Genomic DNA, 14920 nt, shown 5'->3' on the forward strand with positions numbered 1-14920 from the left:
GGAGGGCTAGTTGTATGGATGGGACTTGACAAGTGGTTTCGGTGATGTGGGGAAGGTATGAGGATAAACGGGGTTGTTGAAGCTTGTCAAGGTGAAGCTGCAGCTTCCAGCGCCAGAACCTTCATCACGTTGTTCGTAACACACAGCATCGTCTGTTACAGCCTTGAGGATGGCATCATGGTTCTCAAGACGGTGGGGTCTTGATATGCATGCACAAGCTGCAACACAAGCAGCCAACCTGCGGCACTGTGTAGCTGACCGCGACTGAGGCTACAGCTGTTATACTCAATGAAAGTGGTGTTCGATGATTCATCGACGATGAATATTGAGCCCGGCAAGGGTTCGAGGTATTGAATCCTGTGCAGAGGATCAACAAACCAAGTATTTGAGAGGATTTTAATTCAGATGAGGGTCACGTGCTGGTGGTCATGGGATGACGACAAAACGCTGCGAGATGATCCCCCCAATTGTTTAAAAAGTTGCTCTTGCTCCCCAATTCGTTTATTAAGCAGGGTGCATTGGTGCTCAGCGAGCAGTATTCTTTTGTTGTGGCTCACAGTACTGTGTGCTGTAAAATCATTGAAGCACTTTTATCCCTAGTAGGGGTTCTCACGGTTGGAAAGCAAGTAAGTAAAAAGTTTCATTGTCCAATGAAATCAAATCTTCGAAGCCTGCCAATACTTTCCTCCAAAAGGAGGAAAGTTAGAAAGGAAGACCACAACTTCTGTTTGATTATCTGTTCACGGGAGTAGTAGGTTTGATTTTATTTAGTGAAATTCGTGAGGGTTGCATTGGTGTCAAACCAGTTAGTAGTTTAATTTTAAAACACGTATGTAGTAAGTTTTCTCAATACATCACTTGGATACTTGTTGCGTTTATTTCTAAACAGTGGAAGTACCAGTACTAATGAGCAGCAGTAAAAGTGGGGTTCTGGTCATAACTTGTACAATCCAACACCGTCGAAGTGTACAATTCCCTCTCAAAACGTGTTGTCCTGTCGATCGTACTTGGTCTTCGTGCTTCGATGTCGACTTCGATTCTCTCCAAAACGACACGCAAAACTTACGGAATGATAGATTTTAGATGGGCTTCCAGCAGGTTCTCAACTTGCTTGGACAGTTGAATCTGAGCCTCAAGGCTTTCTCGCAGCTTGGCATTCTGCTGCTCAGCCTTACGACGCGCACGGAACTGCTGCATTGCGATGTTGCGCCACACCGCGGCATCACCCGAGCTTTCACTTGTCCGTTCAGCTCCATTCACGCCTCTGCTGTCGTTCTCATCTGCTGCTAGCGCAGCCTCTCTGTCCTCGATACGCTCCCTGAATCGTGGAGAGCGTGGGCTTCGCAGCGTGTTCAGATGGTGCTCCATCTTTTGCACCACCGAGCGCAGCTGGATCAATTGCTCACGCATACGAGTGCGACCCCCACCACTTCTGGGACTTCGTGGGTTCTTTTCCATCGTGCTGGCATCGGCGCCCCGTAAATGCAGTGTAGGACGTACTGGGTGATCACTGCTGTAGGTTGTAGGCTTCTCTTCGTTGTCAAATGCTAGGTTGTTAGTTGCAGGAACAAGAGTCTTCATATAAGGATTCCTCGTTTGAGGATATGCGGCGTGGACAGCTTGAATTGCGGTTTTGAGTAACTCGTCGGCAGTTGCTGTACTTTGTTTACTTGGTGGCCCTTTCGGGTTTAGAGCTGACGCCGAAGTGGTAGCTTCGTGAGACTCGTTGACAACGCTGCCGAGCATCGCGAGAGCTTCCTCCATCAATTCTTCGTCACTGGCAATGTCGGGGAATGGCAGCTCCATGATGTAGAACCACAAACGCCCTCTTTCCCTTGACACAGAAAATCGAAGAGTGGGCCAAAGTATCGGTGACGCCTCGACTAATTGTGATTTCAGTCGACGACTAAGCGTGCAGCCTACCATGAAATCTATGACGAAGTTTGAAGCGGATTTTGTGACATAGGCGTCCGAAGTCACCAGGTTGACGGTTTTACTCGTGCCTTTCCCGCTTGATCTTGCTGTCCGACCTGAATTTCCATCGACGAGCACGCTTCACTCGCGCTGGCTGACCTGGGTTTGGCTTGCAACGAAATGACTGGGTTCTCGTTGAGCCTGTACGACTTTCTACACCTCTGTATGACAGTTTGCCGTCTCCAGCACGGCAAAAACTGAGGAAGCACACTTCTTTGCCCAACTGGATCGGATACTTCAGTCTTACGTTAGGATCAACACTATTACATTTGCATCATGATCACGACAAATGTCGAAACTGGTTGTCATTAGGATATAGGACACGAAAGTGGTGGGTATCGTTCCTGTCTTGGCGTCGAGAGCGGGTACCTGTTGTTAATTACAAGTCTCCTCCACTCGAAACCCCCTGTGCAACGTCACGTGAGTAACACTGATCGTAACAATTAAAAGAAAGCAAGTCACGTACCAAGTTCGGTTGCTGCGATTGCAGCAAAGTCTTGAGCTGCTTCGATAGGCGGATCTGGGTCGTCAGATTTTCGCGTAGTTGGGCGTTTTGCTGTTCAGCCTTGCGACGATCATAGAATTGCTGGATTGCAATGGTGCGCCACACTGTTCGGTTTTCACCATCACCCGCAGAATCAAGTGAATTCGTTTGATTGCAGTAGCTCTCGTCTGGTGCGACGAGACTTACTTCATTTTGTCCGTCACACGTGTTGAAGCGAGGCGAGGTAGGACTCTTCAACGTTTCTAGATGCCTTTCCATCTGCTGTACCACCGAACGGAGCTGAATTAGTTGTTCGCGGAGTCGAACGCGCCCTTGGCCTGCAGAACCCCGGCCTGTTGGAGTCAACTTCTCGACAGCGTCGGTATGGTGGGATGAATTGCCTTGCCGAGGGTGTTTGGTTGTGGGTGTGGCCGGTTTTGTTTCTTGCTCGGGCCCGTTGATAGCCGCAGTCGACATGGGGACTTCGAGGATACTTGGGTGGCGAGCGACATCCATGACGGCTACGAGCAGGTTGTCGGCAGGATCACTTGCGTCTGTTGTTCCTTCAACTATGAAAGGGGTGAGCATCTCCAAGTCCCCAAAGTCGAAGCCGTCAAGTACCGCGAGAGCTTCTTGAAGAAGTTCATCATCGCTGACAGTACATGTACTGAGGACTGAAGGATCCATCGCGGACTCGAAGCAAATTGGAAAATGCCACCACGTTCATGGCGAATCACCGCTCGCTGGGGGAGTCAATCAGGGTTGAAATTTAGCGCTGCCCGAGCGAGCGCACGTAATACCCGTTGTGCCCCTTGCTGGCGAAGTGAATTGCAGACGCAGTAGCACTTCATGCATCGAATGTCGACGTGACCTGGGGCAAATGTGATCGGTCTCATGAACGCAGAAGTGATTTGAAGCTAATTGGTCCTTCAGACGGCGAGCTCTGCCGCAGAAAGTCGCGTTGTGTGCCAGGCGCAGATCACGCGCACGCGGTACGCCAAAGTTGAAGTGACTAGCTCAGATTGAGGTCAACTTCGAGTTGGGATTACTACGCAGCTCCTCCCATATCAAGGTTACCTTGGCCTACCTCGGTCAGGTAGGGCCACAGCATGCACGTTCCTTGTGACCTTCGAGTTTCATTCATACATCGCTCTTCGGGAGGTACTCGTCCTTCTACACACTGAATTCGCTAGCTAATTCTAATCGGAGTTGTCTTCATCCGAGGAGTCGATCACGATCACGTCCCATGGGCGCACAGCGGACTGCTGCTCTTCGGCTTTAGCTGCGGCCGCGGCTGCAGCAGCAGGATCTTGGAGCTCTTTGTCTCCAATCGCTTGCGCTCCTTTGGCTTTCGCGGCTGCAACAGCAGCAGCTGCAGGACGGCGACGCGCTGAGCCATTGACACGAGTTGAACAATTATCGGCGTCCCCTTTCTTCTCTTCCCCTGCGTCGTCTTCATCGTCGTCATCACTTTCCAGGTGGATCACATCATCGTCCGGAGGAGCGGGTTTCTCCTCAGGAGTGCCACCGCTAGCAGCATAGGATCCTTTTTCCGCCGCATCAACCGTGTCCTGCTTCAGCTGCTCGTCCAACACGCGTGCAGATTCTTTGGGATCTTCCTGTTGCATTAGCGCTGTCTCCTCCGTCGCCGTCATTTCCTCCTTTGGCTCGCTCTTCAACTCCACCATCGCAGCCTTGCCCTTCTTATCGGCGCGGGTATCGTCGGAATGCACCTTATCTCTAGCTGCGTTACTTTCAATTAGTTGGCGCAAACGGACCGTTGGAACAAAGTAGGGGTCTTCCTCCCGCATCCCACGAATATCCCGGATACGACGTCTAGTCTCCGCTTCCTGAGTTGGCTCTGATCGTGACGAATTTCTGTCTGACGCAACAGGGGCTTCTCTAGCCTCGCCACTGGTCACATCCTCGTATCCATCATTGGGATTTCGATACGCACGTGCCTTGACAATAAGGTTGCGGCAGGCAAGCGAAAGGGCCGTTACATAGTTTTCCACCCAGCTTGAGCTCGGAAAAGCACTCGTAGTGTTCGCCGAGTTGAACAGTGGCAATTTCCACACTGACGCCAGATGTTCATCAAGTCCATAGCACTCGACACCTTGAAGCAACAGAATATCGTGGCGTGGGCAGCTCCACCACACAGGGTAATCTGTAGAGGCTGACTGAGCTCGAACAACCCGACTCACTAATTCTACGAGCTGCGCCGGTGGCAACACAAGGATTTGTGTGCGAAGCAACCGGAAGAGATCCACGCGGTGCAACAAGCGTCGACACTGCGTGGTAGTCAGCAGCCAAAATCCACGTTTACCACCCAAAATGGAGTTTTCTTCGCTCGGCTCAGCGACTCTCCCGTCGACTTCACTGTTCAAACGCTGACGGCACACACGTTCCAAATCCAATGCTTCTGCAAGTAGTTCTTCGAGCGGGTAATGCCCAATGCCAAGCTGGCTATCCTGCAAAAAGTATCGCCATTTCTCGTTGCGCTCTCGCTCGTCACGGCACGTACTCACATCTGGAATGCCGTATGAAAAAATCAACTTCGCAAACTGGTTGTGGCGGGATCCATGGAATGACGCGCTGGAGGAGTAGTGGCGTACTTGCTGTGCGCGATGCTGTTCCTGCTGCTGACGGCGCAGTTGTTGCTGCAAGAGCTCCTGTTGGCGCTGCAACTGCCGCTGTTGCTTTGCTGAAGTTACACCTACAGCTGTAGGGGCCGATGTCGGGGCAGGTGCAATTGGTTTCACCTTCTTAAAAGCAGTCCACACGTGGAGCAGCACCTTGATGCGTCTGTTCAGTCCTGCAAGACTTGGCCACTCAGATATGGGATATCGCTTTGCACGATCACCAAAAAGTGACGATGAGTCTACCAAGCGGATAGGCAAGGTGCGGCCCTTTATCCATCCGTCGCGACACACATACATCATGAGTAAAACATCATCCACACGAGAAATCCACCAAGGCGCCACTGCCTCCGGAGAGGTAACTGGTGGCAACGCTTGCAAGATCCGCATAGCCAGCTTGTGTTCAATCTTCAATTTTGCTGACTCTGTTTTCTTTTGCTGCTGCTTCGGCGCAGCAACTGGAACGGAGAGTCTTGGTTCATCAGGAGAAGTTGGAGTACCAGACAGAACAGAAGGTCTGTCTTTTTCCTCTACTGCGGGCTTTTCATCACATGATTTATTTTCACTCCCCGCTACGACGGCAGCACTTCCGGCTGTGTCGCTTGATTCCGATACGTTTTTGGTTTCTTCATCACGAATAGCTTCTGCATTCGTATTCGTCGTATTGTCTAATTGAGCGTCTGAGGTGGATAGCGCCGCAACAGCGGAAGCATCCTTCGCCGTAGCATCCTTTGTATCGGACGATTCTGTAGCAACGGATTGTGCTGGACTAGCTGGCGCAGACTCACCATTTGTGTTACTCTTTGGATCATCTGCAGATTTCGAAGGCGCGTCTTCCTGATGCTCATCCATCGATACGGGAGGTGGAACTTCTTCTTTCTTGCTAACATTTTCACCACTGCTTTTTACGACGGAAGCCTTCTCAGAAGATAGTCCTGAAGAGATCTCGTTGGTTTTCTCGACGGGAGCCTTCTCAGAAGATAGTCCTGAAGAGATCTCGTTGGTTTTCTCGACGGGAGCCTTCTCAGAAGATAGTCCTGAAGAGATCTCGTTGGTTTTCTCCCCCGGTTTATCCTCATCGTCCGTTTTCACAGCCCCGTCGGCAGGATCAGCTTCACTTGATGCTGCTGGTAGCGTGCCCGATTCAATCAATCTATGAACCTCGGCTTCATCTTCGACATTCTGGAGCTCTTTCAGTAACTCGACGAGTGGAGTCGTCGGCACAAATCTAGTTTGCACAAATTGGCTTAAATTGTACATCGTGTCAATCTGTTGTAGCTTTGAGCGACAGCCACGAGCTGCCCGACTCTTAAAGTCTGTAATCCACATACGGGGTGGAACCGCCACAGCAAGCAGATTTGACACCTTCATATCCTTTAGCATGGCCGGAAGGAAATGGAATCGACGACACACACCATTTAGCTCATTCGCATATCTCTCAATTGGAGAGGCATTTCCCATTCGCGGCGGAGGAGTCGTCGTAGAAACGATGTAAACTCTGCTGGGGTCCAAATCCAGTCCAATCCGCTGAAACGCTGTCATAGCCGTCGTTACACGAACCAGGCTGGTGAGGTACTCCTGAGAAAACTTAATCAGTTCTTTATCTGGATACCCCTGCAACGGTGGTGCAGAACGCTTCATGTCATCCCATCGGCCGTATCCAAATGTTGCGAGAAGCTCTGTGATTCTTTCTACCTGGTAGTAGATTGGTACTGTTGGTGCTGCATGCGCACGCTTACGCTTTCCATTAGCGCTCGTTCCCACCAAATCGTCTCTTGCTAGAGTCACATCGCTCGAGTCGTCATCATCGTCGTCATCATCGTCAGAGATTACGAACTCTTCATCTTTTTGTACGCCTAACTCTCGGGGTTTCTTTTTGTGCGACGAAGACGTTTCATCTCCGCTATCGTCCATCATGAAGGCCTTGTCATCATCAATCAAGTAAGATTTAACTTTTCGGCGGCATCGCCTCTTTTGAAGGGGCGACGGCTCCTCCTTCTTCTGTTCTTCCACTCCGTTTAAGCCGATCACCTTGGTCCAGAAGTTGGGGTCATCAATATCTACCTCTTCGTCTGGGTTAGCTGAACTCACAAAAGTGGCCTTCGAAAATGATGACATCGCATTCTTCTTCTCATTTCCATCAGCGTCTCGTGTGGGATCGTGTACGATTGTAGTACTTCGGCTAAGAATTTGGTCGATGCTCTCTTCTCCAAACTTTTTACTCGCCGCCTCAGCTTCGCTTTCCTGCTCTTTGAACATTTCGTAAGCACCATGCTTGAGCAAGTTTTCGATTTCCTCTTTGGACATTCGATCATTCGGCTTGCTCTTTTTTGCCGTCCCCTTGAGTTTTGCAACAGGATCATCGTTTTTTATCCCTCCAAGCACCGCTTGGTCTAATCCCAGCTTCAACGATGCTTTGTGAAACATGTGCAATTCGTAAGTTTTGGATGTGAGAAGACGATAGATCTTTACACTTTTCTTTTGTCCGATGCGATGACAGCGTGCTTGCGCTTGAAGGTCATTTTGCGGGTTCCAATCGCTGTCATAAATAATTACAGTGTCTGCCGCCGTCAAGTTAATGCCCACACCGCCTGCCCGGGTGCTCAGTAGCATAATAAACGAGTTGCTGTCTTTACGGCAGAATCGATCAATCGCCGACTGCCTCTCATTGCCCGTAATGTTGCCGTCAATACGTTCACAGTTGTATCGACGCAAAGCCAAATAATCTTGAATAATATCCAGCATGATCTTGAACTGAGAGAAAATCAGCACGCGATGACCAGTTTCTTTTAAGCGTGGTAGCAGCTTGTCGAGCAGAACCAGCTTGCCAGAAGTGTCAACAAGGCTCTCTCTGATTTGTCGTTGGATCTCTTCTTTAGAAACAGAGGTCTGCTTAGCCAATCGCTTTACCTCGCGCTCCTCCACACCTTTAACAAGGAAGGGGTGGTTGCAGCACTTGCGGAGCTCCATTAAAACATTCATCAAGCTGGGGGTGTCTCCCTTCCTGCCGCCCCTCGAAAGAAACTCGGTATTTTTTTCGTAAATAGCGCGGTAATATTGTTTCTGCAGCACAGTAAGCTCCACTTCAATAATGGTCTCTTCCTTTGGGGCAAGCGACTTCTCCACATCTTCTTTCATTCGTCTGAGCAAGTAAGGCTTAAGCTCAGAGTGTAAGCGTTCCACCTGTGCGGAATCCGTTAACTCACCAAATCTCTCGAGAAAATCGACCTTCGAACCAAACTTTTCATCGTCGAGAAAGTTTAAGAGCACCCACAGCTCTTCCACATTGTTTTGAAGTGGTGTGCCCGTCAGCAGCAACATGTTTTCGTACGTAAATCGTGTATGCAGAAGATTGGACAGCTTCGAATTCCGGTTCTTCAGGCGATGAGCTTCATCCACGACCATCAACTGCCAGTTAATCTGTGCCAGCTTATAGAGATCCGTGGCAGATGCCATTTCATACGTCGTGATCAACACATCAAACCGATAGCAATTTCGCTTCGGTCGTGGGGAAGCTTTTTTGCCATTGATAGCGGTTTTCTTTCCAGAAAGCTCATCGGCGCGCAGTAACTCATCCTCACTTAAGAAGAACTCATAGTTCTGTAAAATGTCTCGCGCGGTAGCGGATCCGTGGTAAACCACGGCATTCAAGTTGGTCCAGCTGTCAAATTCACGTTGCCAGTGACCTAGCGTTGACAGTGGTGCCACGATAATGAACGGGTTTGGCGCACGCTCTACAACCGCGAGGTGGTTAATGTACATTACTGTCTGCACGGTTTTTCCGAGACCCATCTCGTCAGCAAGCATGGAGTTACGCTTCTGGTACCAGTTAAACAGCATCCAGTTAACGCCAGTAAGCTGATAGTCGCGCAGTTGGAAGGTCTGTTCTTTCTTGCACGGCGGTGGCGCTTCGGCTGTATACCCCCTGAAATTTTTGCGTTTGCCACTAGGCAGGTGCTTCGCAAGAGCAATCTTCTTAAAGCGTTTTGCAGCTCGAACAATTCGATCATTATACTGCTGAACAGCGGCGTCATCGCCAACATCGTCCTCTCGCTCCCATGTGATGTCATCATAAGAAAGAGCCTTCCACTTCACCAAGAAATACTGAAATTTTTGCTCGCGGTCAGTCGTATCATCCGGAGCGAAGTCGTCAAGCGGTCGGTCCCTAATTTCAAGAATTCGATCGACGCTTCTGAACTCTGGGTTGAAGTACTCGTCTCCTTGGACCTCCTGCGAATAAAGTGCTCGGTGTTCTTTTTCACGGAAACGCTGGATCTTGCCCTTTGCGTTCTTGTCGGTCTCCATCAATTCATCTTCGGTTTGCCAACTCGTGTGCAAGTAAGAAAGCGACTTCCACTTGATCAAAAAACGCTCCTCTCCAGCATCTTCGACTTCATCATCGTCGTTGCTAGCCTTCGGTGCGGACGGAGCTTCGACAGCACCTTCAGTTGCCGGTGAGGCAGCTTTGTCGCCCTCCTCCTCTTCTTTCAGCTCCTTCTTATCTTCCGGCTTATCCTCTTCTTCATTCGGCAGGAAGATGGAGCAATGCGTCAAGAAGCGAGTGTTCTTGTTCCAGCATATCTTTTTCCACTCCTTGAGAGTATGCACCTCACGCCCCAACACTTTGTCAATGATGAATCCGTCCGACTCAGTCTTCGGTCTCGTCTCCACCACTTCCACTTCACTGTCATCGCCCGACACATTTTCACTAGATTCCGACGACGAGCGCTTCCGCTTGCCTTTGCCCTTAGCTTTACCCTTGGCCGGAGCCTTCTTCTTGGGCTTGGGTTTGGCCTTGGGTTTCTCCTCCTCCTCCTCGTCGCTGCTCATCATGAAATCGTCCTCTGACAGGTCGATCACAGTCTGCACCGGCTTGCGTTTACGGCCACTGCGGCGTCGGTTGGGGTCTTCTTCGGGCATCTTCTCCTCCTCGGAGGGGGTCTCCACCGACTCGACGGACTCGACGTAGTCCTCCGTCGTGTCTTCATCCACCTCCTCTGCATCATCGTCTTCTTCTTCACCTCCATCGTCTTCAAAGTACTGCAGCATTACATAAAAATATGATTACATAAACAAAAAACGCATTTAAGAAAAAAAAGAAAATAAGTAAATCCTATAATAAACCCAAGAAAAAATACCTGGACCCGCTTGCTGGCCTCGCGTCGCCGCTTGGCCGGCCGCACGACCTCAGGCGAGTCCACAGCGGAGTCTTCCAGCGCCTTGCTGCGGTGCGTGCGCAGCTTGGGCCTGGGCTTGACGGTGGTGCCGCCCACGGTGACCTCGCTCTCGGAGCCGGAGCTCCACAGCTCCGCGGTCTCCGCCGCGGCGTTGCGCGTGGCCTGCGGGCGCGAAAGTGGGCACAGCACAGAGGTTAGAGACCGAGGTTGGAGCGCGCCAGTTGCGGACGCATACGGGGCGCCATAGAGCGCGCCACGCACCATGCTCGTCGGGGCTTCCTGCTCACGCACGCGCACTTTTTAGCTTGGTTAGCGATTAGCTTGGGCTTAATATGGAGGCAGGAGTGAAGGTAAAGGTTGACCTCGGCACTTTTCATTGGTCGAAAAAGCGTTTACAAGGGCTCGGGGTTGCGTTTTCTGAATTTTGGGGTTTTAGAGAGAAATTAGGGGGTTGGGAGGAAATTTTCTGACGAAGGCGACGTCGACACGCAGAATGAGTGGCGCGGGGGGTCCATGTATGGGAGTTTGTATGGGCGAAGATGTTCTCTTGCAAACTTCAACGTGTCGTTGGCGGTGGTGGTGGTCGATGCCATCTCGGCGTTTGCTTTGGCTGACTCGGTTCCGGTGCTTTGGTTCGCTGGTTTTCATCCGTACATATTAATTGGGAATAGCGGGATTCTGTATTTGAAGTCATTCTAAAGTCCATTCTGTCTCTACTTGAACGTTGCAAGCTAAGCCCAGGGTTCTTTAGCAAGCGCGACGGCACCCCAATCGATCGCATGGTCGTCGTCTTTCACTATTGCCAAAGTTGAAGTTGGTTCTGCATCTTCTCAGGAGCTCTTCGCGTTCTAACTGTATGCCAAGCGGGACAAGGCTCGGCCTGTCGTCTGTCTACTCGGAGCTATATCGATGGGAAAGCGTTTTCATGCAATGAAAGTATTTCCGCTGGTGTTTGGTTGCAAACTTTCTACAACGCTGCCAAAGTCCATCTCCAGCTCGTAGAACGCCATCAGCGCCGGTATAGACTGCAGTGCTCTCTGGCCGATACAGTACATCCAAACGACGTCATGTCAGCCTCGTCAGGTTAATATTCATCAAGTATCCGTTTTCTGCCAGCCGAGTGCCTGCATACCACCTGGTCAACACGAATCCACGGCAGCCACGGCAGAGCAGTGCAAACTTTACCAAGTCATCCATCCCTTGTAGCGAGGGATTGCCACCCCCTGAAGAGAGACTTCCCACATGGCTACGCTAAAACCCCAAACCAGCGCAAACCACTCCGCCCAAAACGAGCTAGATTGGGCTCCTCCGGCTCTCTAGCCCAAAATATCGTCGAAAAGTCCGTGTATCAGTTTCCTCGCAGTCGCCATTATCTCCAGCAAGTCTGGAGACACACCTCCCCTCCGTCCTGCGCCCCGATGCGTCTCCCCGCCACCGCCACGCCGGGCATGGACGCGCACCCCAACCAGCAGAAGCGCCAGTCCTCCAGCCCCGAAGATACGGAGGAGGAACTCTACGTCGGGTGCGAGCTACAGCGGTTTTACGCCGTCGCAGGGGCCGTTATCAGGCTCCGGATTGTTTCTTCTAGCTAATTTAAATTTACTAACTCTTATCACATGTTAATACACGCACGCAGCGAGGACGGTCTGATCTCCGTGTCGCCGATGGATGACAAGAGCCGGCTGGACAAGCTCAAGCTGCTGCTGGAGCATCGTGAGCAAGTACGAGGCGGTGGCGCGAAGCGGCAAGAAGACGGTTCTGCTGTCTGGTTGCTGACTATATATTATTATTCATTATGTTTATGATTGATAGGAGCTGCGGCAGGCGGCTGAGTATGGTCTGGGGCTGCTGGAAGCCAACGAGGAGCTGCAGATGCAGGTGGCCACGCTGAAAATCCAGCTGGAGACCGAGACGGAGGAGCTCTCGGTGGAGAGGGACATGTGGCAACGACGCTCCGACCACGCACTGCAGGAGGTGGCGCAGTGGAAGCGCAAGTTCGCTCGTGTGGAGGAGGAGAAGACGGATCTGGCAGAGGAGTTCGAGCAGTTCGTGGACCGCTGCGAGTGTCGCGCTCCGGATACGACTACTGCTGATGCTGCAACGTCGATTCCTGCCTCGGTAACGAGCAGTGGACGCAGGTACTCGCATCACTTGGACACGATTGCACAACTCCAAACCGAATTGCAGGAGCTGCAGGCGACAGAGCGCTCTAATGAGGCAGAGCTTACGTCGTTGAGGCAGTGGAAGGAGGTGGCGGAGCAGCAACAGCAAGAGGCACTGGAGTGCGAAGTGCTGGCTGCTCAGAGTGAAGTTTCGTACAGGAAGAAAATGGAGGAAGAACGCGCTGCGACTCAGCGTGCCATGAATGAACTCAAGCGCGAGAAGGATCAGCTGCGTAAAGCTGCGCATAAGCACGAGGAGGAAATGCGAGCACTAAAAAAGCAGCTAAGGATTGCAGAGGAGACCAGAGATGACGCTCAATTGCACAGTAACGAGCTCAGTGAGGAGATTTTGTCGTCGGAGTCGCGCTGCAAACGGCTTCAGCGCGAGTTGGAGCTGCTGGAGCATGTATCGTACTTCTCGCAAGCCATTGTTGATCGTGACGACGAGGAAAGCGACGAGGATGATGAAGTTGTTGTTGAAGAAAGCAACTTAGAAACACTTGTTGTGTCTGAAAAGCCGGAGGTGAAGAATATCGCCGCAAATGTCGATGGATCCGAGAATGATACGGAAACCCCTGCAATGCCATCGCCCTTGAGAATCAAACGGAGACGGTCATTCTTGGTGGCAACTGCGACTCCGTATTCGCCCTTCCCGACGACCACAGTTTCCGAAGATGGTACGCGTGTGCAAGCATCAGAATCTGAAATGGAAACTCACAAGAAGCTTCATCACTACTTCCACCTGACGGCTCTCAGTATCATCCACGAAAACAATTTGCTCGAACGCTGTTTCAATTCTTCCAGCCGTCTGACGATCGATATGTGGTACCGCGAGATAATTGCAAAGGAAGTCCCGTTCTTAACGTGGCACTCGTGGCTCATCAACCGCATCAGTGAAGTGGCTGCTTCTGTGCAGGATGACGACGAGGTGCCTCAACCGCCTACGTCCACTTCTAAGGCATCGAGTTTCAGTGGCGCATTTCACGGTTTCTCGATGCGGAAAACTAGTGCCTGCAGTGATGCCACGCCCCCGAAGAACATGCTTCCTTCCCCACCGACGGTCTCGTCGTCGCCAGTATCGTCACCAGTGGCCCGCGTACCATTTACCGTGGCGCGTGCCTTCTTCCGTTTGCTGCGGAAGAATACACATGCAGGGTCAGGGTCTACATCAGTCGGAGGGTCTCCAGTTAGCGGATCACCCACCGGATAAAGCGATTCAGAAGCTCTGTGTCTACAAGTCCCTTGTGCTGCCATTTGCTGAAATGAGAACTCGATGTAGTTTAACCATGTAAACGCTAAGCATGCTGCTTTAAACTCTTTTGATCTCTGCCTCGCTCCATACATGCTCGGGGCATTTTCAAAAAATTAGGTGACCAGAACTTGATATTCGTGACTCAAAACATAGCAGGCTGTGACAGGTACAGCTCATCCCAATGGTAGCATTCACAACGCGAAGTATTCGGATGATGAACTTGGAATTCTACCGCTAGGATGCTGCCGAGAGAATGGCACCATGATTTCAAGAGCTAAGTTCCTCTCCACGGAGACGCTCGGTCATGGTGTGTTGCCGACTGTGGTCCTCTAGGCAATCGCCCTCATTGTTCAACTGCTCGTGTAATAGTTCGTCATTCGCAATGAACGTATCAGCCTCCACAATCGACGACGACGCGTTCCTAGTAGAAGTTCTCGAGATCTTAAACCGCTTCGATCCTGAATCACCACTGCCTGCTATAGTTGACGGAGAAAGTAGGTCTGGTGAGGGCGACTTGCTGCGAGCTGTGATCCAAGATCAAGAGGACAATCAACATAGCACCTCAACTACCCCACGAGTGACAATCCAAGGGCAAGATGAAGAGAGTTCCGCAAGATACACTGATAATCCCAACGAGCACGGGCCTGCAGTTGCCAGCAGCACCGAGAAGCAAACACGAGGCAACCGTCGCGGTCGGATGTACATGCGTGAAAAGTTGATTCAACTTCGTTCAGTGGTGCAGAAGATGGAGAGTTATCTGGAGACGCTGAGAAGCCCGAGGCTGGGAGGCTTTGCTGGGATCAGGGCAGAGCTCAGCACAATGGATGAATACAAGAGCAGCGAGATCAATGTACATGCATCCGAAGCAAAAGTGTGGAGAACCATAGCCATGGATCAGTTCCATGCTCGTCGTATGGCCGAGCAGCAAAACGCTCAACTACGAGAAGCTCTGGCTACCCAGGTTCGCCTATCGAAGCAGTTGAAGACCCTATTGGAGTCGCAGCAGCCACACCAGGTGCGTCCGTAGCTGTATCTTATCATGAGTAACGTGCTAACTCTTATAACGTCTCTTTTTTAACGATAGGATACTTTGGGTGGAGGATCGTAAACAGCACGAGGTACCCGTAGCGGCAACCTACGATGACTCAAGTCGATTACTAAGTACTTCGTGTTATACTTTTCATTACAAAACATTTTCCTTTTAATTAAGCTCACAAGCTATCACTCGTTTA

General features: G+C 51.0%; 3 protein-coding genes across 3 annotated transcripts; 1 reads left to right on the forward strand and 2 right to left on the reverse strand.

Moving 5' to 3' along the window:
* Window positions 1-1062: 1062 nt before the first annotated feature.
* Window positions 1063-1410, reverse strand: IUM83_10802 (uncharacterized protein; the record flags this gene model as incomplete). Its single annotated transcript, XM_067935321.1, has 1 exon — window positions 1063-1410. One exon carries the CDS (start codon window positions 1408-1410, stop codon window positions 1063-1065), a length of 348 nt encoding a protein of 115 aa, XP_067780622.1.
* Window positions 1411-3657: 2247 nt separating this feature from the next.
* Window positions 3658-10538, reverse strand: IUM83_10803 (snf2 family nterminal domain containing protein; the record flags this gene model as incomplete). The annotated part of the gene is made up of 4 exons (XM_067935322.1): window positions 3658-4535; window positions 5886-10137; window positions 10236-10436; window positions 10536-10538. The coding sequence occupies 4 exons, from the start codon at window positions 10536-10538 to the stop codon at window positions 3658-3660; spliced, it is 5334 nt and encodes a 1777-aa protein (XP_067780621.1).
* Window positions 10539-11692: 1154 nt separating this feature from the next.
* Window positions 11693-13646, forward strand: IUM83_10804 (26S proteasome non-ATPase regulatory subunit 10; the record flags this gene model as incomplete). Its single annotated transcript, XM_067935323.1, has 3 exons — window positions 11693-11796; window positions 11911-11995; window positions 12087-13646. 3 exons carry the CDS (start codon window positions 11693-11695, stop codon window positions 13644-13646), a joined length of 1749 nt encoding a protein of 582 aa, XP_067780554.1.
* Between the last annotated feature and the right edge of the window lie 1274 nt (window positions 13647-14920).

Source organism: Phytophthora cinnamomi (assembly GCF_018691715.1).
Source record: "Phytophthora cinnamomi strain GKB4 chromosome Unknown Contig126, whole genome shotgun sequence".
In the NCBI taxonomy this organism is placed as follows: domain Eukaryota; phylum Oomycota; class Peronosporomycetes; order Peronosporales; family Peronosporaceae; genus Phytophthora; species Phytophthora cinnamomi.